The sequence below is a fragment of the Botryllus schlosseri genome, chromosome 6, assembly GCF_051294905.1.
Source record: "Botryllus schlosseri isolate E-star chromosome 6, Bs_hap1, whole genome shotgun sequence".
NCBI lineage: Eukaryota > Metazoa > Chordata > Ascidiacea > Stolidobranchia > Styelidae > Botryllus > Botryllus schlosseri.
Window position 1 is genome coordinate 20,455,357 of NC_137241.1, and position 25,772 is coordinate 20,481,128.

General features: G+C 39.1%; 2 protein-coding genes and 1 long non-coding RNA gene across 7 annotated transcripts in view; 1 reads left to right on the top strand and 2 right to left on the bottom strand.

Annotated features, from left to right (window-relative positions):
• LOC145441433 (interleukin-1 receptor accessory protein-like 1) overlaps positions 1–25,772 on the top strand; it is a 391,709-nt gene that overhangs the window by 306,792 nt on the left and 59,145 nt on the right. The gene's annotated exons all lie outside the window — the stretch shown is intronic.
• The window catches only part of LOC145441808 (uncharacterized), a 58,869-nt gene that overhangs the window by 16,746 nt on the left and 16,351 nt on the right, over positions 1–25,772 (bottom strand). Inside the window, exons 11-18 of the mRNA XM_080319747.1 lie at positions 12,027–12,143; positions 11,059–11,343; positions 8,963–9,250; positions 6,068–6,370; positions 5,468–5,644; positions 1,573–1,666; positions 1,167–1,330; positions 999–1,098 (exon numbers count right to left, since the gene is read on the bottom strand). Of these exons, the coding sequence (XP_080175873.1) occupies positions 999–1,098; positions 1,167–1,330; positions 1,573–1,666; positions 5,468–5,644; positions 6,068–6,370; positions 8,963–9,250; positions 11,059–11,343; positions 12,027–12,143 (1,528 nt within the window). The remainder of the gene's footprint in view (positions 1–998; positions 1,099–1,166; positions 1,331–1,572; positions 1,667–5,467; positions 5,645–6,067; positions 6,371–8,962; positions 9,251–11,058; positions 11,344–12,026; positions 12,144–25,772) is intronic.
• LOC145441442 (uncharacterized) lies at positions 14,595–24,569 on the bottom strand. Of its 5 annotated transcripts, XR_013915828.1 has the most exons (9): positions 21,816–24,569; positions 20,028–21,547; positions 18,839–18,893; positions 18,506–18,561; positions 17,967–18,158; positions 17,457–17,576; positions 16,716–16,904; positions 16,138–16,236; positions 14,595–15,769 (listed from the first exon to the last, which is right to left on the bottom strand). It is a non-coding gene; the product is annotated as an uncharacterized LOC145441442 (long non-coding RNA). The 5 variants fall into 5 exon arrangements; XR_013915826.1 differs by having other exon boundaries at positions 20,028–24,561; XR_013915825.1 differs by lacking the exons at positions 20,028–21,547; positions 21,816–24,569 and having other exon boundaries at positions 17,967–18,108; positions 18,839–20,021.

Consider the following 25,772-nt stretch of genomic DNA (forward strand, 5'->3'; position numbering starts at 1 on the left):
ATGTAGACTAGACATAGGCTATGGTCTCTGACTACTTAACTAAATTCCATTTATGACCAATGTCTCATATCAGTATAGTAAGAGTGTTTGTGCTTGTAATCATGATAGTGTGCAATGACAAAATTAGTAAGTTCAATTTCTTTATTAGTTGCTGAGTCATACACAAGAGCTACACTTGGATTTTTTATCTACGTTTTTATTATACAGGATTGGATATCTGTCATATTTGAGTGATTCATACATTTCAGGATATTAGAGAGTCCATGTTATAAAAACTTGAATAAGGAAGAATATTTAGCAAATCATTATTTCATGTTAATTGCATAGTGGATAATTCGAGCTGTGCCACAATGAAACAATTTAGCATGCCACCGTTAATCATATGTTTGCATATATTTAATGGTTGTATGATAGTCATTCAACCGACAATGCGGCATATAATTTTCGAAGTAAATTGGTAATAATGCTGCAGTCGGAGTCGGGAGTCGGAGTCGGAGTCGGTACGTTTAAAGACCCAGGAGTCGGAGTCGGAGTCGGAGTCGGAGTCGGTACGTTTAAAGACCCAGGAGTCGGAGTCGGAGTCGGAGTCGGAGTCGGTACGTTTAAAGACTCAGGAGTCGGATTCGGAGTCGGTATATTGAAAATGTGTGGAGTCGGAGGCGGAGCCGGAGTCGGTGGTAAAATTTACCGACTCCACAGCCCTGATAAGTATGCAGTGACCACAGTTGAAACCTTTACTTGAGTAATCCGAAAAAGTGGAAGGACTTGGTTATTAACCGCCTGCGTGCTAGGTTAAGGCTTATGTTATGTGAAGTTAAATTATGTTGTACTGTTGGAAACTATTTTAGCAAAGTGTCCGTGTTCGATTTACTAACCCTTTGCAACGAAATGAACATTAAACACTGATGAGTCACTCCGATGCTTTTCCAATCCAACGATTTGTCACTCAATCAAACGGTCCCTCAATTGATTTTTGCCGATATATCAATGCTACTTGCCTATGTCGCATGCCAACAGCTTTTAGGGATGCGCTCCATGAAATCAATATGGTTGATGAACAGTCTCCGGCTTTCGCGTGAAGAACAGGTGCGCCTTGCACTGGTAATGATACACATTACTAATTAAGGCATAACGACTTACAGCACGCAACGTGATGATGTACTTACTAGGCCTTTGGCAGATTGTTGGTAAGCGGGTTTCACACTCCACGTTAGACCAATATCGGCCGCCATTTTTCGCTAGTATCATGCAATCCCCGTTTTCATTAGGTCTTCCACTCGACCAGCCAGCATATATGTCGTCCAAATATCTGCCATATGTGCCTTTCCACCTTGATAATATGAGAAATGATATTAGATTGCTAAACGAAATGAGAACTGGACTTTGGTCAGTGGTCACGGTCTATATTTTTATCACAAGATGGGCCGTGCTATAAGTCGGCAGTTACGGAAAATAAGAAGAATATCGGCCTGGTGTAAATGACCATAGTAGTCGACAAACACCATGAATACCCAAAAAACAAACAAACAAGATGGGAAGCTATGAACATTATAGTCATAAAATGCGAAATACCTTCCGTATTTGGTTTCATTGTAAATCATGTCACCGTCACTCCATAACCAGACGCGACTTCCATTCAAAGCATGAGCTCTTCCACCGATGTGCACTGCCATAGCGATAATACGAAATGAGAATTATAGGGCAGTGCTTCCCAACCTTTTCAGTTCGTGATCAAATTTTAATCGATGCTACTTTAACACTTGGGCCTATTTCAAAAATCCGAATACTAATAATGTCAGAGCAATAGAGCCCATTCACAATCACCGAAGAATGTCAACTGCCTGGCAGCGCAGTGGTGCATAGTGAGGTACGGATTAATTTGCCCCAATGATCGTTGGACTAACAACCCGAAAATAAGAATAAATTTGCTATCGACCTCAGGAATAGGGATGGTTTGGACCTATAAAAGGTTCAGGATCGTGTGAATGCGAACCTTTTTGAAAGGTTCTGTGTGATGTGTGAACGCGAACGTGAACCTAATGACGTCACGTGACGTCATATTGCTAATTCCATCCCTACATTCCAGTGAAGTGATAGCTAGCGACGGTTCAGGCCACGTAATGCCAAAATGCGGAAGTACATATTGACGTTCTAAACGTCGCCAAATGTATAAATTGTGGCAATCAAATAAAATTAATGATCCCGTAAAATCAATATCTTCTGTCGCTTTGCTAACAATTTGAACGAGGACTTGCGATGGGATATACATGCGAACACCCGAACGGTAGGCCAGACCGGACAATGTATTAGGTGTCTGAGTATTGCTACGATGATATTGAGCAGAGTGTAAAACGGGTTTCTACTTGCTACCGATATTACCCAATCAACAAGTTGTACAGCAGTAGCCAACATCCCAATCGCACGGATTTGGTTTTTATGATACAATAAACAGATGAAATCAAGATTGATTGCTAGTTATTTTTTACATCAGACAACGATAGCAATCTCATTGATTGGTTGAATAAGCATCATTCGCTGACTACCTATTTTGCTCATGATGTGTGGTTGCGGGTCAAGCTCACAGCAAAGAGTCACTAAATATTCGAGCAAACTTTTGTAACAAAGCAAGTAAAATTTTGGTGCATGCTCGTTTAGTGTTGATTTTTTTTTGTGCTGCCAGCGCCATGCATATATAGTGGCCCGCTGTTTAAATGCAATAGATTTAAACCAAAGATGTTATAATGAAGTGAAAATTGTAATATATGAGAAAGGTTCACAGTACAGAACCTACTAAGGTTCGTTTGTGAACCTGAACCTCTAAATTTCCGAGGTTCACACACAGAACGCGAACGTGAACCTCACGTTCACACCATCCCTACTCAGGGGCCAAATGTGTTGCGGGACGTTGCAAAGGTCAATATCAGCATTTAGTACAGCACAAACACCTTCTCTTGTTGATAAAGTTCTTATGTATGTAACTGAAATCTATAACGAGCGAACAGCAAGATGTATATTCCATGCCTATCAGAGTTGGATCAATTGTAGAATTTGTAATTGAGCTGAATTTATTAATTACATTTTTTCATGTAATTGTAATTGTAATTGTAATAAAAGCTTTTCTATTTTGTGTAATTCTAATTGTAATTCTAATTTGATGAAAATTTTGCTCAATTACAATTTCAAATACATTGTTATGGAAACCTGACAATCACAACATAAAATAATCAATCAATTGATCATTTATTTGTCCCACCAGTGAAAATTCAGTACGGACCAGGATGACGACGAAGGGCCGCAAGGCCTCAATGCCTTAGTACACAGTCACCACCAGTAAAAGTTAGCCTATTTACATCGGTGTTATATGCGTGCCGCGTTAGAAGTAGATAATTCAGCCATGCTGAACTGTTTCCCATACTTCAGTAGCGACAGAAAACTTTATGAATTACATTGTAGGCTAATCCAGTGGTTCTCAAACACTTGGGGGCGTGCCCCCCCCTCCCCCCTTGGACGGCGTGAATGCATCTGAAGGGAGCGCGAAGCTCCGGTAAACTGAAATTCTATTCACCTCTATTCAATAGCTATTGCTCTGTGTATAGTCCGAATTTCATATTGGAGAATTCTCTCATCAACAGTCATAACCTTCCATACCATCAAACTATCTGTAAGGATTACTAACATTCTGGTTTCATTGTGTCATATGACGATAAGCGGGGCACGAAATATTGCACTATCATAAAGGGGGCGTGTCTAAAAAAGTTAGAGAATCAGTTGACTAAACTAAATCTTAATCAATCATTTTTATTTGTCACACCAGTGACAATCCGGTACGGACCAGGATGACGACGAGGGGCCGCAAGGCCTTAGTACACAGTCGCCACCTGTAGGAATATACACATTTGGCATGGCATGGCATGGCATGGCACATAACAAATGACAATAAATATACAAAACCACAAGAAAAGCAGAGAAAAAAATTTCAACAAGGATACACGAGCTATAAATATTACAGTTTCGAGACTGCAGTGCAGACATGAGTCAATAGAGTAGATTATACGGTACTTTCCAACAACAAGACAGTAATTGCAAAATCGGCATTTAATCAATTATACTTATCTAATATATATTTCCGATAACGTTTTTTAAATAGATGATCGGGCAAATCTCTGAGGTCTTCTGGTAGAGAGTTCCAGGTAGCGGCACCAATATAATAGAAACTTTTCTGGGAGGACGATTTATATACAAGCGGTAGTAACAAACCATTTGATGAGGCAGAACGAGTGAAGTGCGAATGTACCGAGGCAAAAGTAGTGAAATGATTGTCGAAGAAGGGTCTATTATGATGGAAGATATTGTGCATCATTTTTGCCGTTTCGTGTTTTATGACGTCTGTCACTCTCAGAATACCAAGTTTTTTGTATTCTGGCAGCAATCGACGACGGAAACCTACACCACTTAGTGCCCGGCTAGCACTATTTTGGAGAGTGATAATGGGCTTAAGATATGTAAAATGGGTATGACCCCACACACTGACACAGTATTGTAAATGCGAATTAAAGATTGAAAAATATATCGACCGCAGACCATTACGCGATACTAAATTTTTTAGCCTATGCAACATACCGGTAGCCCGAGATAATTTAGAGGTGACGAGAGAGATGTGATGTTTCCATGACATCTTGTTGTCTAATATTTCAAAAATGCATGAACAACAAATAAACTCTTCTGAAACATGTGCTGAACCATTTCCTACACCACGGCAAGAGTTTTATTTTGAAATCTCTTACCAGTACCGAGGCTTGCTGCAACAATTGCAAAAAGAAATTCAAGTTTCCAACCATGGCTTCATCAAACTTGATCACGCATTTGTTGAAACATTTTTCTGTGTTTGTAGTGTTCAGTACTCATTATTAGGAATAGTCCGAATGCGTTGGAGTTTTTTTTTTTAGTTAAAGGGTATTTTACGTATCATGAATGATACATGAATAGCTGGAGATTGTTGCTAATTACGTCTCTACGATTGTCAAAGAACACCTCTCTACCGAATCAATTACATGCTTAACAGTAATTGTAATTGTAATTGTAATTAATTACATGTTCAACAGTAACTGTAATTGTAATTGTAATTCTAATTTATATTTTTAGCTTTGAGTAATTGTAATTGTAATGTAATTTATGCATGCAAGGGAGTAATTGTAATTGTAATTGTAATTGAACTAAATTATTGTAATTGATCCAACTCTGATGCCTACCGTTCATTGTGAATATGTATACCACAGTACCCTATTACATAACCAGTGCATGAAGAAATCTAGTCAAGTAGCCAATTGAATAATCTATCTTCCTGGATATTATAGGATATATATTTGTAAATCTGATTCGAAAGTGGTAAGCGTCTCTCCAATCATGAGCCTCACCACACATCACTGCCCCAAAATATACATTACTCGGGACAATTCTCACACGTTACCAGATGAAGAAGGTTGCAAAGTCTTTGATGATTCACTCAATATCTTTTGCGTAGCTACGTCATTCACTTTGCAGATTTCCGAGTGCATTCGCTCACAATGCACATCAGCTTGATCACGTGTCATTTTTTCGTCAGGATCGGTGAAGGTGTATGCTATTCCGTCATATCTCCGCGTCCCTGCGAGACAAATTGTTATCTTGTTCATATCTGTGTCAGGATGGATTGGAAATCGCGGCCGCGTGATCAATGCAGATAACTGAACTATCATTTCATTCATATGGTGATTGGGACATGTATCTATCGGCAGACTTGTGCAACACAATATGATTGAAATTGGTAAAATGTTATAGAACGTATGCTATCTGAAAACCTTATTGTTGGCTAAGGCTACAATCTTCATTGGCATAATCCTATAGTCCACTTGACTTGACTGAAGTCTCGTTGCGTGTTGGATACACTTCCATCGCTAATATCCATAGGCATACTATCTTATCATACTAATCTTTCATTACATATATGATAGTGTCAAACTGGGGAGTTTGGTAGAGGAATTTAGATATTTGATCGAAGTGCAGCGGATTAAATTTTGTAATCACCTACTTTCATTGATTGTGAGATAATCCGACTTGGAACTAAACGTAGTCTCAGCAGCGCACCCGACCCGCGCTTCTCCCAGCCAATCAGCGAGGGAAACCGACAACACATATTCGTAACGATGATTTCCCAGATCCCGTTCAGATAATGAAAACAATCCAAATGCGTCGTTAATCGTGGTTGCGGTTGTTGCATCTCTTTCCAAAGTCCACGAAATCTTCGGAGCGGGATACGATTCGACGAGGCACGATATGTTGATGACGCCCAGATCAATAGTTGTAGCATTCTTGTCGACAATAGTCGGTGAGACTGTAATACGTTCAATGATTCACGACAATGGTATGTTACTTTCAATGTTCATTTCATCATATGTGATAACTTCGGACGATCAGACCTACTAATATAGTTACAATTAGAGGTATTTTAAAACACTTGTAATTGCTTGTATTCATAGTGTTTTCTACTGCAACTGTCATTTACACTACACTGTCAATTTGAGATCCCAGAATCGCGAAATTATCCGCTTGAGGCATCACAAAGGAGAGCTTTCAGCGCATGGCCGCGAAAAAAGCTAGGCGCTATAGAGAAAATTTCTCTTTTTTTCCGCTTTGCGTAAGTTCTGTGTTGCCCGTCTCGCTCTTTTGCGATTCAACGTGCTGGGAACATGACAGGAACTGATTGTGCTGCAGATTTCAAAACTTTCTTGGTGAGTAACGGTACTGCATCGCGCCATATCAAGAAATTGGAAGGTAGGTAAATAGCTTCAGCATTAATGTACCCTGTTATATAGATATCTGATATAAAGTACGATCCTAATCTGTATATAGCTCACGCATAGCTTAAGCAATATGCCAGGCTGTTATAACAGCTATAGCTATAGCTCTCCGCTTTAAACTTGGAACATTGCGTAACTAGCGATTAGGGCTGCGCACAATGCTTATAGTACGCGGATTTTGAATGAGTATCAATTAACTCTCGACGCCGCGTATCCCCATATGTTCGCTAGACTCACTAGATCATTTACAATATATTGATATTCTTTGTTCTCACTCCGCATTTGCCGACTTGCATCAAATAGTCCACTTCTATAGTATATTTACGACAACGCTTACGCGATTCAGATCGCGACGGAGCGTCAAACGAACAAAAACATTAAATTATCGTTTTCGCAGTTCGCGAACAATACTATATTACATATTTCTTGCCAATCAGTGCAACTTCTTCTATTTCCTTTCTGATAAAAGTTTGAAATGCTAGGCATCGCCCCAGAAAGTCGTTGCTTCCAGGTACTTAGGCCCGATCAGTAGTGGAATTGATATTCTGTTATCATGTGCAGAGGCGTAGACAAGAAAGAGGTTGGGGTTCGAAATCAAAACCCCGTCCTTCCCAAATGGCAATTCTAATTCCCATTTTTAAAAGCTCATTTGTAATTAAGCATTGGTATCACGCTGTTTCGCTTCTGCCGAACAATACGACGGTACTTTTCACGGTATACCCTCGCATTCCTGAATATGTGTCTGAATGCGAACAGCGAAAGTCGCACTGATTTGCAATAAATGCTCATTGCGATGTTTCCGTTTTGTTTGAAAATTTCTTTTTATTGATTGCATATTTTACAACTCAGTTGCTGGTCATGTTAATTTATTGCACCAGTAATGGATTGGATATGCAGTTCGATTTTTGTTCTTTTGACTCAGCGAAAAGTTAGTGTTCCACGAAGGGTTACAGATTAGCGCAGGTCATATTCTGCGGCCCGAGACCCGATTTGAGATTTCGCAAAAACGCTTAGTAAAGCATTTTGAAATTCTGAAACTGATTTCAGTTTGGCCGTTTGTTCAAAATAATGTGACTAACATCAGAATTCCTCATTAGCTGATACGGCTTCGAACTTATTGTAATAGCCTTCCATGGAGGGATAATTCGCTGATGTGAATGGGCAATTGAGCATATTGCCTTAGCGTACAATGGCCAGACACTATGCCAAGACCGAGACGCTTAAAAAACGACTCGGGGCTTCCCCACAAGATCAGGATTTACAAGGAGATAGTTCTCCAGCAAGTACCGTGTCTTTAGCTAACCCCGATATCGATTCTTGAGTCCCTGAAAAGTGTTGTATGATATCGCGCGCAGCAGCTCATAGTTAAAAAGAGAATAAAAGTGAAGATAATGACAATTTTTCTTGTATTTGTATATCTTTAACAATATATTATTTCTTTTGTGGTAACGATATATGCCCGTCGCCCATGTTAGAGACCTCAGTTTTAAAATCGTGATGGGTAAACTGTTTGGCCTATTTTATCTCGAGATTGAATTCATGCGGCCCGCCGCCTCTCCAAAATTTGAAACGTGGCCCGCGACCCGTTTTGATTTGGCGACCCCTGGATTAGCGTAAGTGTTGCGCATGCTAGTAAATGCTAATAAACCTGGTTTGGATGTCTATGCTGCACCGATACCACAACTGCTTGGAGGCCAAGCTTGTTGGTGATAGAATTATTAACGATATGGAAAACGTATACGGGTATACAATCAAAACGGATTAATATTGAGAACATGGTCACTTCCCAGTACTACTGACAGTTCAGAATGTTTTGCGAAAAACAAGGATACTGTAGAAGACATAATATTTCTTATATCTTATACCAAGTCATGTCTTTTCGGGAAGGGAATCGAGTCGACTCATGACTCTAATCACCCAAATCTGAATAAAAGACTATAATATAATGGATGCGTTCAGCACGTAATATGTTTTAAATAAAATTAGGTTATTTCCCATTGTTACTATTTCCTTTACTTCATCCGGTCATTGTAAACGAGGGGCACGAAAAGATATCATGACATCTCAACGGAGATGAACGCTGAAAAGTTCAAGAAACGTTGCCAACGATAACATGTATTGCTCACTCGTCACATAGAATTGCTTTTCATCGACCCTTTCCGCTCCATCTATGATATTTGTGGCCCGGCACGAATATATTCCAGCATCCGACTTCGCTGCGTGGTTCACGAGAAGTACTTGATATTGGCCGTTAGGGAACTGACGCAGCATTCTAGCATTGTTACTCTCTAATACTTTCTTTGCCGCTTTGTACCACGAAACGGTCGGTTTGGGAGTACCAGAAGCACTGCAGCTGATATATCTGTCATATCCAATAGCAGCCGATTTCCGAGAAATGGAAACACTAGGCGGATCTAAATAAAAAAAATGAGAATTCGTTCGCTTATTATGCAGAGGTAGAAGTAGAAGTAGCAATTCCCGGTACATGTCAAAATACTCCAAGTGGAAGTAGAAAATAAAAGGCCACAGAAGTATACTCACGCAGGTATAGTCCAAAAAAGTAAAAGGGTTGCATATATTTCAGAGTTCGTTGGAGGTGACCACTTTCGAAATCTCAAGATTTAGCCTATCTTGTGAATTTAATTCAAAATGACCAATTAAACTTCACATACATCCAGTTGTCGTGATACAAGGGCTATTTCTTGCGACTCCTGCGACAATTTCACTCATAAAAGGGATGTACACTCATTACTCATCCTAATATTATTTTATACTTTTGAGCAGGGCATGGCATGGAATGGGAAATTTCTATTCCCATACCCATACCTTAATCGTTTTATACCATACTTACAATTTTCCATACCATAGCAACATTCTGCCATCCCATATTTGATACTTTTTCCATACTTTTGCAGTTACCCAACATCTCAGATAATGCTATATTTTTGATGTTTGAAAATTTTATATTAGAATGATTTTGGATGGAATTGGCCATTTAAACAGCCGTGATACACCAATTCCATCCCAATTTATTTGTGTCATATGTTAGCGATGTAGGCTGCCTAATCATCGAAGAGAGTACGAATAATATAATTGAGAATTACAAAAAATGATCATGACATGTCAAACTAGTGTGATAACGTACTGTCAGCAGTAATAAGGAGATATCATCTACAAAATTACATAAAACAAAGGTATTGTCCCAATAGGATATATTTTACAACACAAATTCACGTCGCTACAATCATTAGGGGTTTTGCGACAGCGGATCAAATGTCCGATTCCTCCTCCAATGTGCTGGTCATACTCATTCGCTTCATTAGCCAACATGCGGGTGTCGACTGGCCATTATTTTATCAGATATGATCAGCAGATTAATAAAGTTACCATTCATGTTGTAGACCGGCATGACGTGATGTTGCTGCGAGACAATAAGCTACATATTTTGAATTATAATAAAGCTCGATCAGGTCAAATAGATGTGGCATGATGATCATGCGAGCCAAGCGCAGGAAATGACATCCAAGTTCCAAATAATTGATATTAATATTCATGTAACTACTACATTAACAGAGTCTACGATTTTAAAATTCCTCTTGGTCTTGGAAATTACCATAAGCTAAATGTAATCTGTAACGCGACAGCGGTCAAACATCATTCGTTTTTATTATATTCAGATTAGAATGAATATCATAAATATTATTTTTTAATATGCGAGTTGCTCAACTTTTAATCTTGAAATAGATGTCCATCGGGGTGGGTGAGTCTGTGTCGCACTTTGAGATGTGAACATAGACCTATTCGTGAACTTTTTTCTGTCATATACAATCGATTTGACGAATCGAAAGTTGGATCATTGTCATCGTTCTGGGAAAATTGACAAAGTATGGAATGTACCATACTTGAAAATTTCCATACCATACCATACTTGCTAATTTCCATATTCCATAGCGAAATTTCGTTCCATACCATACCACACTTCCATTCCATACCATACCAGGACCTGCTTTTAATCTTTTTTTTTTCATTATTACGTAATATCGTACGTCGATTGACGATTGTGACATTCTCGACATGGAATATAGCACAGCTCATGTGGGAGTTATGTGGAAATTCAAAATAAGTGCAAGCTTATAGTTAGGGTCGATCCCCCGAAAATTCATTCATTTTAATGTTCATATTGGCTCTTAGAGATGTAGTCAGGGTCTCTATTTGTACTCACCTAGCACGACGATATTAACGGTTGTACTTCGCAAAAATGCATTACTTGGAGGAAACAGGGAAAAAGTAACACGCGTCCCCCAATTGATACTGGTGATACTGGTGAATGGACCCACGAAAAATGAGTGTTGTCCAGACTGAACATTGCGAACATCAGTCTCTCCGAGAATTGACGAGATTCGGACCGTCAAACTTCCCACACGACTTGTAATATCTAGTGTCACATTGGCTCGCTGATTCTTCTCGATCGTGATTTTATTCACACGTGATGTGACCGTTAGCAAATCTGCAAAATCGACACGCATGATATGTACAATGTACAAAAATGATACCATACACAACTTAATCGTTCAATAGATTGATACAGTGTTATTACTAGCCTGTCAAGCATTGTAGACCCCAAGGCTCTATATTTGGATATTTGGCACAGGCGTTAATGCAATGACCAGTAACATTTACTCAGTTCGATTACACTCCGGTCTGAGAGAAGAACGAAAAGAACGACAATGAATTTACTATGCTGGATTATTGATTCGAACGTTATATTTTATAACCACCGATCGGAAAACCTATGTACTTCACTGTTTTGAGAGTTGATATAGTAGGGTTACCATACGTCCTCTTTCAAGAGGATTTGTCCTCTTTTTTGACTTTTTTGAAAGTGTCCTCGGAGGACGCCCTTTTGTCTTCTTTTTTGATATTGTTCTCCTATTTTAGTATTCTGGTCATATATATATAGCCAAATTCGACTGAGATGGCGTAAATCAGCACCGAAGTGACGCTCCGGCGGGTTTTTCGTGAAGTTGAGCTTTTTTTTTAGTCAACCGACCACGAAATGGGAAAAATTTACCATTTTTTCAGAATTCTCCACCGGTTTTGCAAGTCTGAAAAAGTGTCCTCTTTTCAGATTTCCAAAATATGGTAACCCGATGATATAGTGAATTAATCGAAATTTTATGTCCTACATACCGTCGCTACACGTGAAACCTTCGTATCCTGCGCGACATTCGCACTTATAGTGGCAGCCAACGTCCTGACATGTACCGCCATTTTGGCATCGTTGAGTTGAGCACGGTGATGTGTTAGCTATAAGATAATTGATAAAAGTGAGATTTATACGGGTTATGTTAGTCTTCCAATGACAGCGAAGAGCTCTTGGGGGAGTAGGTATGAGATTCTGGATGATAATCCTGGTGATAAGAAACAATGATCCATAACTTTCTTCAAAATACCAGAACAGGACACGACAAAACGAGACAATTGCGAATTTTGGCGACAAAGCGACGCAACCTGCATCGCGAGACCTCGTTGTAACATAGTGCAGCTCGATGACAATGTGGGAATTGATAGGAAAGACAAAGAAAAAATACTAAATAGTTTATTCAACTTTATTATTTAATTATCGCCATATCTATTCTACTAGCAAATGTACAGTCGTGACTCAAAAGACCATAGTTGTAATATGCGTCACTCAAATTGTTTTTAAATTTAATAATAATAATTATTATTATTATTCGATGACAAAGTTGAAAATATCCAAACTTAGTGCGAATTTCATGGTGGGCTCTTTAGCGATAGCAGCGAAAAACGCACTCTCATTTCGATTGTGTCGTTGCGATCCTCTATAATCGTTTAAATGCGGAAGGAAACATTCCTGTATTATTATTATTATTAATTTTGAAAATGGGACATTGTGGCGCTTATCACCTTATCGGTCTGGTGCGCCACGACAGAAATGTCGTATTACCTGTCACAAATCGTGTACCTAAAAGAAAATCTGTTCAAATCAAAACATTGCTGGCCAGGACGAACTCGACGAGAGGCGAGATAAGTTCTGGTCGTACGAGAAGGTTATATGTGGTGAACTCAACTTTCAAGTTCAAGCAGAAATCAATCAAATATGCTCGGTGCCAATCGTATTTTGGGCATGCGAGGAGGAAGTGATCCACATTCCCATGTATGAGATGTGGTATTAATTATGGGTTCGGGTGGAGGCTGCTCAGAATTGAAGTTATATGATGGGGCTTCCATACGACCGGAATTTCCCGGACAGGTCCGCAATTTTCAGTGTTTAAACTGCGTCCGTGAGGATAAGCTGAAATATGCCCAAATGTCCGGAATTTTGAAAGCTTGAAAGATGCTGGAATTCTTTTCGTACATCAACATAAACAATGTCTTAATTTTGGGAAAATTTTTGATACTTGAAAATTTTCTTTGCGCTGCGCGCGATATAGAGTAACTTTTAATAGTTTTAGTAAGGGTACCCATGTCTTCGCAAAATGTACAATAAAAACGAAATTCAAATACCTATACCCATATCACTCACTGTAATAAGACTAATTGCAATCGCAATTTCAAGAGAATAGCATAGGCTATATCCTAGCGACAGTAAGGCCGTTTGGATGTTTAGTCAAAGATAGTGGTTCTCGTGCTTTGGGGTCGTTTGCCCTTTTCTAGGGATTGAGAAGATTTTGAACTTAATCAGCTACTATAGGCCTACCATAGGCCAGGGGCGGTCAAATTCTCCAGTCGGCGGGCCGGATATAGGAAAATGAAGTACTTGGCGGGCCGGATTCCCAAATAGATACAATAATCGTGTATTTATCCACCTGTACAAGTTTTACCGATACCTATACACAAGTGGTTCTCAAACTTTTTTGGACACGCCTCCCTTTAAGATAGTGAAAAATTTCGAGCACCCGTTATCGCCATATCACAAAATGCAACTACAATGCTAGTAATCTCGACGGATGGTTTGATGGCATTGAAGGATATGACTGTTGATGAGAGAATATGAAATATGAAATCCGGACTATATACACAGAACAACAACTATGAATTGGGGATAAATCGCGCAGATCGTGAAAAACTTTCAGTTGACCGCAGCTTCGCGCACCCCTCAAATGATTTCACACCACCGAGTTTGAGAACCACTGATGCTATACAATATTTTATACATCTATAGCCTAATATCGTATATAATGTGAACTTTAAGTTTACAGCATATAGCGGCTAAAAACATTATTTATTGAATTTATTTCCGTAATATACTTCGATAGCTGTTGAAGTCAATGAGATCATTGGAAGATCAAAGTTATTTGAACTTTGATTGCATGTTGGACGTAGAAACCCTCAGTAAAGGCTGCATGTGAGCATCAGCAACAGTTTTGTGTTTTGATTTTCATTGCCGAAAATATTTGCTCGCAAATGTATGTAGACCCGAACAGAACAAAGGTTTCATGGCTACCTTTTTCGGCTGTGGGCCGCATTATCGTGTAAGACCGGAAACTCTCTGTGGGCCGCCTAAAATCCCTTCGCGGGCCGGATCCGTCCCGCAGGCAGTATGTTGCTCGCCCCTGCAATAGGCCGTGACTCACTGTAAATTCTGAAGTGTTGCTCAACCCGGAAAATTGAACACGAAACGTGATCCAAAAATTGAACGCCTAGAAGTGTTGCGAAGTGTTTAAATTAAAAGTGTTTACCTAAAAAGTGTTCAGCCTCAAACTGGCTGGTTGACTAGTCACCGGAACGCAGGGCTCAAAATAAAATCGGATTTTATTGATTCATGAATAGATGACGCTTATAATACCCAACCTGGGTGATTAAATACGTGCAAACATTGAAATTTCCAATAGCTGCTGTGACAGGGTTTCATAAATTCAGATCAGCAGTTGAAACCGTTTCCGGAATAGTCCATGAAATCACGAACATCACAAATGATCAAGAGCAAATTCACTACAAATATCATGCAACTCGTTCAATCATGAAAATGAATGCATAGGGAATTAGGGATAGTGATAACAAAATATCATTTAGTATCTTTAACTTTCGTGACAATGGCATGGAATTAAATTCATTGATTACGTCCGTTAACGGATAACATGATCAACACAAATCATTAAAACATATTTATAATTGATCAAATTATGGCTTGTAAATTTCTAATTTTATTGTAAAAAAACAAACAATGAATATATCAGTTTCACTACCACTACCACGATAAACAAGTACTAAAGTATTTTTTTAATCCTAATGAAATTGGGCCTGCTAAGTGCTAACCAGGCATCAAAAATATTCTTGGGCTTGCATTACAAGGATTTGTATCAGGTTAATACCAATCACTTTTGTTTAAATAACAAGGAAATCGTTTCTTTGAGTCCATACAAATTTTGCAGATTTACAGAAAAGATTTTGTTGTTATTTGCCAGTCTGCTGCAAAATATGAAATCTGGAAGTCATTAGGGCACTGATTCTAGAACATATTTGGACACGCCCCGTTATGATAGCAAAAAAATTTCACACACCCCTTATCGTCGTATCATGAAATTAAAAAAGCAACCAGAACGCCAGAAATCCCAATTGATAGTTGGATGGCAGTGACGGTAATAGTTGTTGATGAGAGAATATTCAAATATTAAATTCTGACCATACACAGAGAAATAAGTAGAAACTGCCATGTGCGAAAAAGATTTTAGTTGACAGCGGGTTCACGCCCCTTCAAATGCTTTCTCCTGTTTGAGAACCACTCCTTCAGGGTATGACAATCCAATGCATAGTAGCTCAAAACGTCAACAGTGTTTCTGAATACTTCATTTTCACTGAAGCAGTTTTATATTCTTGGCATCAGCTGCAATCCAGGATCGGTCAATCTCTGATTCGTGGCGTGCCATGGTGTTTGCTTCTTTTCTACTGGTCGACTCCAAGTTGTGCTCCTTGAAAATGTGATTAAATTCCAAAGTTTTGAATATGTCAATGAAAATTCTAAATTTTATGCAGAAATAATTATAAATATTTCACACATGCAGGTTACACAAGCGCAGGAAAGGCGCTCGGGTACATGTGAAATCCTATCACTGAGAAGGACTAAAATTCGCATAACGACTAATAAAGATATCTTGAATTAGGTCTGCGCTTTTTTCAATTCGGCCATTTTGACATTTACATTGACATTCAGACGCACAAGCCACAGTGAGAATGCAGAACTGTAACTCAGAATGAAATTTATAGCAGAACGTCTATGTACGTCTACGAACGCTCTATGTAAATTTGTATGGTCCACAAAACAGAAAGATTACGATACCTGTTTCAATAAGACATGCGCTTGGGTCTTGGATTGTATTAGCTTGTCTCTCAATTTGGCTTGGAGAAGAAGACAGTTGACTTCATCAACCTCGTTTTGCTGAAAATGTAATTGATTGCAAACAAGATCCGAAAATAAATATAGTAGAATCGGTATTCCTATGGGTTTGGATTTCCATTACAATAATTGACCAGACGAAGGACACGTTGATTGTCTTTAGTACAAAAAACTTTGTTACATCTTATCGAAGGTGTTGAATACTTTTCCTTCATTGCAGTAATCTCAATCTTTCAAAATACTTCCTTCCTGATGAAATTTAATTAGCGAAATTATTTGGAATTAGCACGACATGGGAAATGATCTCAATTTGATGTTCCAAGTATAGTTCAGTAAGCAGTAGTTTAAATACAAGTTACCCCAGCTCTTTACATTCAAGAACACCTCTGTTCAATGTACACAGATCAAGCCTCTCTTCAGCTCATATCGCATATAAAGATAGTTATCAAGAAAATTAGGACTGCAAAAACCAGCACATTACATGATCAATGGTGATATATGAAATGAATAAATAGACTTACATATCACATGTTTCCATGGGTTCTTGAGGCAAAAGTATTATCGCAAAAGATGACTGCACCGGCACAAAATCCGTTCAGATGACTCCTCACGTCACTATCAACATTGTATGTTAGCACAGGCACGGTAGAACCAGGGGGTCTCTTCGAAGAGTCGACACCAGTTGGATGAATTTGAAGATCAATCGAAGACTGTTGAAAAGAAAATACTTGTTTCAAAAATTTGCAAAGGGAACTATTCAATATTCGAACAGCTTCTTCGAGGTGCAAAACTTCAATATAAAATTGAATAGTATATGCATATTGAAATGAGCCCGAATATTTTCGGCTGAGACTCGTCAGGGGTAATCGTCAGCAACTAGTAGAGAACTCGAAAGAACGTTGTACATCAAAAATCGTATCACAAAATATGACGTCACCGGCATTCAGTATTACGCAGATATCACACTGGATACATTTGTATGTGACAAAAGGGTGTCTTTCATAGAACAAATAATTATTGTAATGGAAAGTTGCATGCGACCGTACCACCAATTTTACTACAGCACGAGTAGCATACTTTCCTGGATTGTTAACCATTTTAGTGGAATTTTACCAGCAAACATTCATAAAAATAACCGAATGCAGCAGAATCAAATTCATTATCTAAGGATATACCAGTTTACTTACGAAATACCGCGATGCTTACCAGTATTTTAAACAACAAATGCATTTCAAGAAGGTGCCAATTGCAATACATACTACCTGCACATTAGGGCATTTTTCATATTCTTTCCATCAGCCGCAACCCAGGCTTGATGAGTCCCTGATTCGTGGCGTGCCATGGCGGATCTTTTTTTTACTGGTCAAATCCAAATGCTGCTCCTAGAAAATACGAAACAGTACTAAGGAAAATTGTAAATTTGATGCAGAAGTAAATATAAATATTTCACACAGATAGGTTACAGAAGCGCAGGAGAGGTGCTCAGCCCCACAGGTTGAGAACCACTGACCTAGCCCATTATAGTTCAGTAAGCAATAGTTAAAGTACAAGTTACACGAGCTCATTACGTTCAACTACATCTCTGTTCAGTGTTCAGTGTACACAGTTCAGGGTACAATGTACGGTACAGTGTACACAGATGAAGCCTTTTTCAGCTCATATCGAATAGCCAGTAAGCTACTCAGCGAGATAGTTCGTGAGAAGAGTAGGACTGCAAAAACCAGGAAATTACATAATCAATGGTGATATATAAAATGAAAAAATAGGCTTACATAATCACATCTATCCATGGGCTCTTGAGATAAAGGTCTGTATTACATAAGATGATTGCGCCGGCACAAAACCCGTTACGAACGACTCCTCACGTCACTGTCAACATTGTCTGATAGCGCAGGCACGGTAGACCCGGGGGCTCTTTTTAAAGAGTGGACATCAGTTGAACGAATTTGAGGATCAATCCAAGACTATTGAAAAGAAATATTTGTTGCCAAAATTCGCAATACAAATGAACTGCTCAGTAATCACGCAGATATCATACTTGATACAGTTTTTTTTTCTGCAATAAGTTGTGCGTGACAGAAGGGTGTATTTCATAGAATAATTGAGTAATGGAATGGAAAGTTGCACATGACGTTACCACCAATTTTACTCTGGCACAGTTAGTATACTTCCTGGATCGTTAACAATTTTTGTGAAATTTTACCAGCAAACATTCATAAAAATCTTTATCACAAAGATAACCGATTGCAACAGAATCAAATTCATTCTCTAAGGATAAACCAGTTCACTTACAAAACACCATGATGCTTACCAGTATTCCATACAGCAAATGCATTTCAAAAAGGTGCCAAGTTCAATACATACTACCTGCAAAATATAGTTTAGTTCAGTTACCGTATCACAATAAACTCAGAAAAGTCAAATTTGGGGATTGGGCAAAACAAATACTACCCCTTGTGATCCATGGTTTGTTGAAAAGATTGTTTGTTTGGCTGTGCTATTATTGGGGCGATTTTTTGGACCTAAAAAGGTAAGATTTTGACTAAAAAATTCAAATTCACACATATTTGGATGATGAAAATCTTAATTTTTACCCCATGTACTTAAATTAGGTGTTTCTCACATAGTGTTAGAATTGTATTACCGGAACTTATCTTTATTTCTGGCTGGAGCTGTCTGTTCTTCCGAAGTAATTTGACCTGAAAAAATCTTTTAGCATGAAAATTGACAAATTTTTACATGAAAAAGAACTTATTTTATCGAAATCTGGACCCATGAATAATTCTAGTATTAGTTACATCTCGTATTATGGTAGAAATAATTAAAAAGTTATTGTAGTACAACGAAAGATACTTTCCGACATTTTCGGGTAGAAAGTGTCTGTCCTAACTAAGTAGCTTGGCAAGAATGAAGAAAGAACGTTCACCAGCTGCAGTTGTTGGCCGGCAACACTGAAGTTGTGCGTACACTGCACTCTCTCTCTCTCATTATGACAAAGTTGTCTACATCGCAATTATTCATCATACGGTTTCTAATAGAAGAACCAATGCCCACACAGTTTTGCTTCAGTTAGGATAGTGCAATAGGCTACGTTGAGTATTTGTTTCATTTGACAGTTTGTGATTCACAATGAGCAGACGATGGTCCGTCTACATCGGTAGGACTATAAAGTAGGCTACAAGATGTAAATTGTAAAATGATAAGTTCACCGACAGTGCAATCATCTATGATACAAACGAAATGCAAGTTGCCAACAAGATTTTGTTTTTGTAAAGAATTTTGGCAATTTTTGACCTAACGGTACAATTTTGACAAAATTCTGACCTATTTTGACATTTCAAAAAAAATCTCTTTAGTTAACACCTTACCACTTGGAATAAACAGTAGGCCTACAGTGTAAAATGTGTTGCAGTTGAAAAACAATTAAAACCGTTGCATGACTATCATACCGGCATTCAATTGCTGACATTGCGGTACTTGTCCACAATGGACCACAATATGGCCTACATAGTGATATTTCAGTGTGGATAGAGAGAACATCCCTTTATTTATATGTCAAAAAAGTTACTTTTATAGCAGCTTCCCATCAGTACCGTAGTACTGGACCTGGTTGCAGCCTGGTATATTATCAGATTCGAAGCTCGATCATCCAGCAATAATATCAGACGAATCATATACTACAAAACATCTAAAGAACATTTATATGAATAAGGGATATCAGTAGCCTGCTAAAACATCTAAAACAAACGACGTTACTGCAATGTCAAAACGAGTTAATTTTATGACTATTCTCACATTACATACATTCAATAACATTTACCGCATTTCCATACCTTACAGTACATGGATGTTATGATCCTTTACGCCACAGGTAGCAGAAACTGCTTCAATATATCCATTTCGCCAAGTTTTTTCGTGTACCCTACTCTCTGCCTGAAGCCTGACGAAGCTTCACGATTTTGCGTGTCATCCTGACGAACCACCAATTCAAATCCAAACTGAAATCGAGCGCGCTCTACCGTAACGAAGGTTGTGACCCCTCCGCGTCACAGGGAAATATGTATATTTCATTGAAACATTACCCTTAAACTTAGTGTTGGGTCAAGTGAGTAATATTATTTTACATATGCCGTGATTTAATGTGATCTCCAAACGTAGCGATGCTTTATGAATGCAAAATTGATGATAAATTACCAAGTATAAATTTTCTTGAAAATAAGCCGCATTGGCGAAGTGTTACATGTAAACGGAGAAATACGCAGAAGCGTTGCGACGATAATGGCCCAATGCGTTTATATGCCCAAAAAGTGTGTCTGTACGCAGAAAAAAGTGTTATGAAGTGTTCAATACGACCTTCCGGATTTACAGTGTAACTCTGGGCAAAGGTACTGACCATTACTTTAGTAATCAGCTTACAAAATTTTGAGGAGGGCCACGGATCATTTGTAAATTTGAAATGGAGTCGCGATCATGAAAGTTTGGAAACCAACGGATGTGCAACCTGCTGGTGCGACCCGGCATTTGGGCCAATTACTGGTCTTATCCTTGCGACATGAACATTACTTAGTGATGATCAAATATGTTTCCTGCATTTTCAGAGTCATCATCTCCACTATAGCTCTGCCGCTAACTTTTATCACGTGGGCTAAGAGAGGATAAAAAAAAATTATAGTGATATAAAGAAGAAATAATATTATTGACTGAATTCTTTCACAGAATTCAACAACCAGATGCATATAGCAACCAGATGCATAGAGTAAGTCCACCAGTAGTTGCATCGATCACGCGATGGTGGGCCCTAGACCAATGTTTTTTGGGCGTGAGTTGGCTTAAGTGCTGTTTCGGTCCTGGCTACAACATATGGTCACATATCTGCACCGATCTAACAATATAGCAGGGCTGTCAGACTAACGGCTGGCGGGCCAGACAATTTCATCCAGCCCGTGAAGAAGTCTTTTGCAGACTAAATGAGAATTCCGACCCATAGCAATCACCAGAGCTCAAATTGCAGATGGCCCAATAGTCTAGTTCAGTGCTTTTCAACCTTTTTGTGCTCCGTTCGCACTTTTTTTGTAAAATAAATTTCATTCGCACAAACTAATCGAAAATTGTTATACAAAAAGAAGATGAGGATAGGCCTACTTAACAACATTTTGTTCAGATGTGCAACAAATTGGCTACTATGTAGCCTTAAGCTATCAAGTGATGTCTCAATAAAAAGGCAACCTTTTCGCTCGTTTTGCCTCCAATTATTTCACTAAAACCCTTCTGGGCCAAACAATGTTGTTGGGAATTTGTACAAAAACGTCTACTAGTGCTTGGATGGCCAGGTCTTGAAATCTGTTCTGCACTCCTATCCGAAATACGGCGTATTTTTCGCGAGGGAAAAATGCTTGCTGGCAGAAATCGTATTTGAGAGTTGACATAAAGGACCCAAGAGGCTCCAGTCTGTCGAAAGGATGAAAAACCCACATGATTGTGTTGAGGCTTTTGTCATATTTATTTGCAATATAAGGTGCAAAACGATCTAGGAGAGTAGTCACATTCGAGCTCGCTACCTGATGATACGTTGCTCCAACTTTTGTCTCGCAAGTTTATGAGAAGAGCAAATAAGTCACGACGACACGATACTGTGTGTTCTACTCGTTAGCTCAATCCAACTTGAGAATTCATGACAGTTTAATAACGGTAAAGCAGCTTTTAGACTACTACCAAAATCTGAGTTTTTGTGACATCTCGCGATCAGATCCTCGCCCATGAAAAAGAATTTATTTTTATTATTACAGTTGTATGCTACGATGTTACGGGCATTTATACAGAACGCGCACACCACAATTCAAACCAGACCAGGCTTTTGGTTACGTAATAATTAGAGTCCGGGAATATTAATTGACTACGGCTGGTGAGAGCTACGATGAGTGTGGTGCGTCGTATTAAGTTTTTACAATTGCGTCGCTACTACAAAAGTCACACTGATCTTAAATTTCCTATTAGTTTTACTTGAATCATTCCACGTCAGAAAAGTTAACAATTAATCACGATTTTCATTCGCACTTGATCCGGATTTTCATTCGCCCTATTCGCACCACCTTCGTCATTCGCAGTGCAATTTTTTTCATTCGCACAAGTGCGAACCGTCACAGGTTGAAAAGCACTGGTCTAGTCAATTCAAGACTCGTGTTAAAAAAACCTCCTGTATAAAATCGATACTGGTACACATTGCCAGTATGACGTCATATGTTCATACCTTATTCTTAAAACCGCTAGGGGACGCTAAAAGTGTCCGGAATTTGGTTCACGAAAATGTGATAACCCTATTATATGACAGTATCCAACCCACTATGGTATGTAACGCTAAGAACCATCAAAATACACCAGCCAAGGCTGTGTCAACAAAAAGCGTTCGTGTACCATCTAAAAATAGTACATTGAACGCTCTCGTATTCGACATTTCATGCTGGTGACGTTGTACTTTGTGATACGATTGTTTATATACATGTTTTTTGGAATTCTTTATTACTATTTGCTTACGATTACCCCTGACAAGTATCAGCCGAAGATATGCGGGATCATTTCAATATGAATATACTATTTAATAAAAACCATCTCTATAGTAAAAAGTTCAGAAATTCTAGTATTAAAAACAAAACTATCAGTATACAAAAATATATGTAGCAGCTACGTTGATGTCATCTTCAATGATAATTACGAATATCTGGTAGTTCTACCAAAATATTAAGTGGCTATAGATACGCTATGGCTCGGTGTGCCAGTCCATTATGCATCACCAAACAACTTCTACAATCGAGAGTTGTAGGCGAGTCGCGAAGCCAGTGTGTATCGGCCTTAATCGGGTTCACTGATGCTAACACTTCCTAGCAGCTAGCAACTGTGTAGGTATTAGGACTACATTGGTATTGTCTATATCCGCTTTTTGAGAAAATGACTCGAGTCAAGTCGAGTCATCAGAAAATCCTGACCCGAGTCATTAACCCTGCCTTCGACTCACAAGTCAATTAGAGTCAGAGCACATTCTGAGTCGGGTCAATTCACTCGATTTTTTTAGGTGACTCGAGTCAAGTCAAGTCGAGTCAAGTAACAAGTCAAGTCATGCAGTCATGTCGTATTTTAGAAGTTCGAGGCATGATTTAAGCCAATTCATTTTGTGAGATGATTGAAGTACTGATGGATTTACTATGAATTAGGAATCGAGTAAAGAATATCGAGGTAATAATACATTCAACGGAGCATTGTATGGCTCACATATACGTAGAACTTCTAGGTCACGTCGGTAACTGTCCGCCAAATAGATCACAGAATATGAAATCTCGGAAGTTGAAGAACTCATATGATCCAATACGCAATACACTCATATATATCCATACGATACAATTGAAGCCTGTAGAAATTGTTGACGAGTAATATAAATGTATAAACTCGTGCATCAGTCGGATTTAAATTATGCAAGCCGCTTGCTAAGAATAGTACTGAGCCACTGCTACAGATAGAATTCTATTAATCTACGACAATGTAAGCTCTAATCACTACGTTTGCGGTCAATTTATTTGTGACTTGGCGATGGATGCTGAGTAAAACCAGGCTGCGCAAACCTTGCATGATACGTTGCTCACATGTCATACCAGCGGGTATAGAGCATGTAGGCTTATTCATTAGGGTTGTCCATAATTTGGAAAATCTCAAAAAAGATGCGTATCCATGTCTCATTCTGTAGATTATTGATAAAAAAAACGTCAATGAACCTGCAATAAGCTCATAGTAAAGTCGTTAACATTTGTCTAAATGCGTTTGAAAGTAGCTGCCGTAGGGTGGGCGTGTTAGCAACCATAGAACGGCGAGAAGGCTAGTAATCACGAAATCACGTCTCTTGATTGGTTATTCAGCTATGCTTGAATGATCACGACCACAGCGGCTTGCTGATTATGTGCTTCTATTAGTCCAAGGAGATCGCTAACGGCAATGATTATGTAAGCGCATTGTACATTGGTGATTTAATAATAAAATGAGACATCTGGTCATTGAATGTTTCAGTGTTACAACTATAGGTAACGATAGGTTTAGAGCAGTGGTTCCCAACCTTTTTCGACCCATCGCCCCCTTTTCAAGGCCAACACCGATCATCGCCCCCCAAATTTTGTGTATCGAAAATTGGGCATGCAAACTGTAATCACCGGCAGGTTGACTAAAAAAAAAAGTCAAATTTTCGGCTCGATGTCTAATTTGACACACTTTTGTAACTAAATTTCCGTGGGTTGACTAAAAAAAAAAGGTCAGCCGTTTTGACGCGTCATCGCCCCCCTATCGCCCCCTTCGCTATTTTCGCCCCCCGTCGCCCCCTTTGTCCATTTTCGCCCCCTGTCGCCCCCTTCGTCATTTTCGCCCCCCTGGACCGCCAAATCGCCCCCTGGGGGGCGATATCGCCCACGTTGGGAACCACTGGTTTAGAGCAACATAGCCTCTTACAGGCATGACAGAGGTGAAATAGCGAATGATTGTGAACTTACAGAACTAAGTATAGATCCAAGAAATACCTATATGATATGCTTGAGATTACGCCAAGTGGTCCTGCTTTTCTGGGTGCAGGTAAGGCATATTAGACAACACCAAACCGGTGCAGCATAACATGTGAGATGGATGCTTCACGCAATCCTGTATGCTCAGAAGATATGTGGGCCGACCAGGTAGCTTACATTGGATTCTGAAGAAGAGTGTAACTACCACACCGCTTCAACCCATCCTTTTTATGTTCATGTCTGGTTTGATTCAAGCATTAGTCGGTATGCAGCCGGTAATGATCTAACATTCATTAAGGACATGCTAAGCAATGCAAGCAAACTGTCTTTTTGTTGGTCCTACCAGCACAGTCTGTGCTTATCTTTAAACCTCTTTGCCCGGCATCATTGAGGACTTTGACAGCACTTGCGGGTATGATTCATTGTGCTGCAAGAATCTGACAAGTACCAAGCATAAATGACTGATTCATCCAGCCATTACAGCATTCAAGACTTCAATTATGTACCACGACAACAGCCTAATAAGATCAGACAAAGTAGTGTCGATGTCAAGCTTTATATTTGTATTCAATGATGGTACATCCCCTCTGAAACTAGAAATTCGTTTGCCACTGGCATAAGCGCCTTTGCAGTATTTTTCCGCGTGTTTTTGTGCTTTCCATCAATGAAATCAAGGCATACAGGCTACAACGGTTGCCTTCACAATAAGCTATCCAGTCATGTATTTAAAGATATTGTGAAGCAGCTGTTCTTATAGTTCATCATGTATTTCGCGTCTCAACATGTTCTGAATGAATCCTCAATCATTAGTTGCGGATCAACCTACAATGCACTTACAGAATCAGCGCCGTCAGCCGACTCCTTGACCAGCTGACCAACAAGCCGCCAGCGTCGTGATCATTGAAGCAGAGCAGATTAGCCAATCAAACGCCATGATTTCGTGATTACTAGTCTGCTTGCCGTTCTATGGTCGCTGACACGCCCAATCTACGGCAGCTACTTTCAAACGCATTTAGACAAATGTTAACGACTTTCATGTGAGCTTAT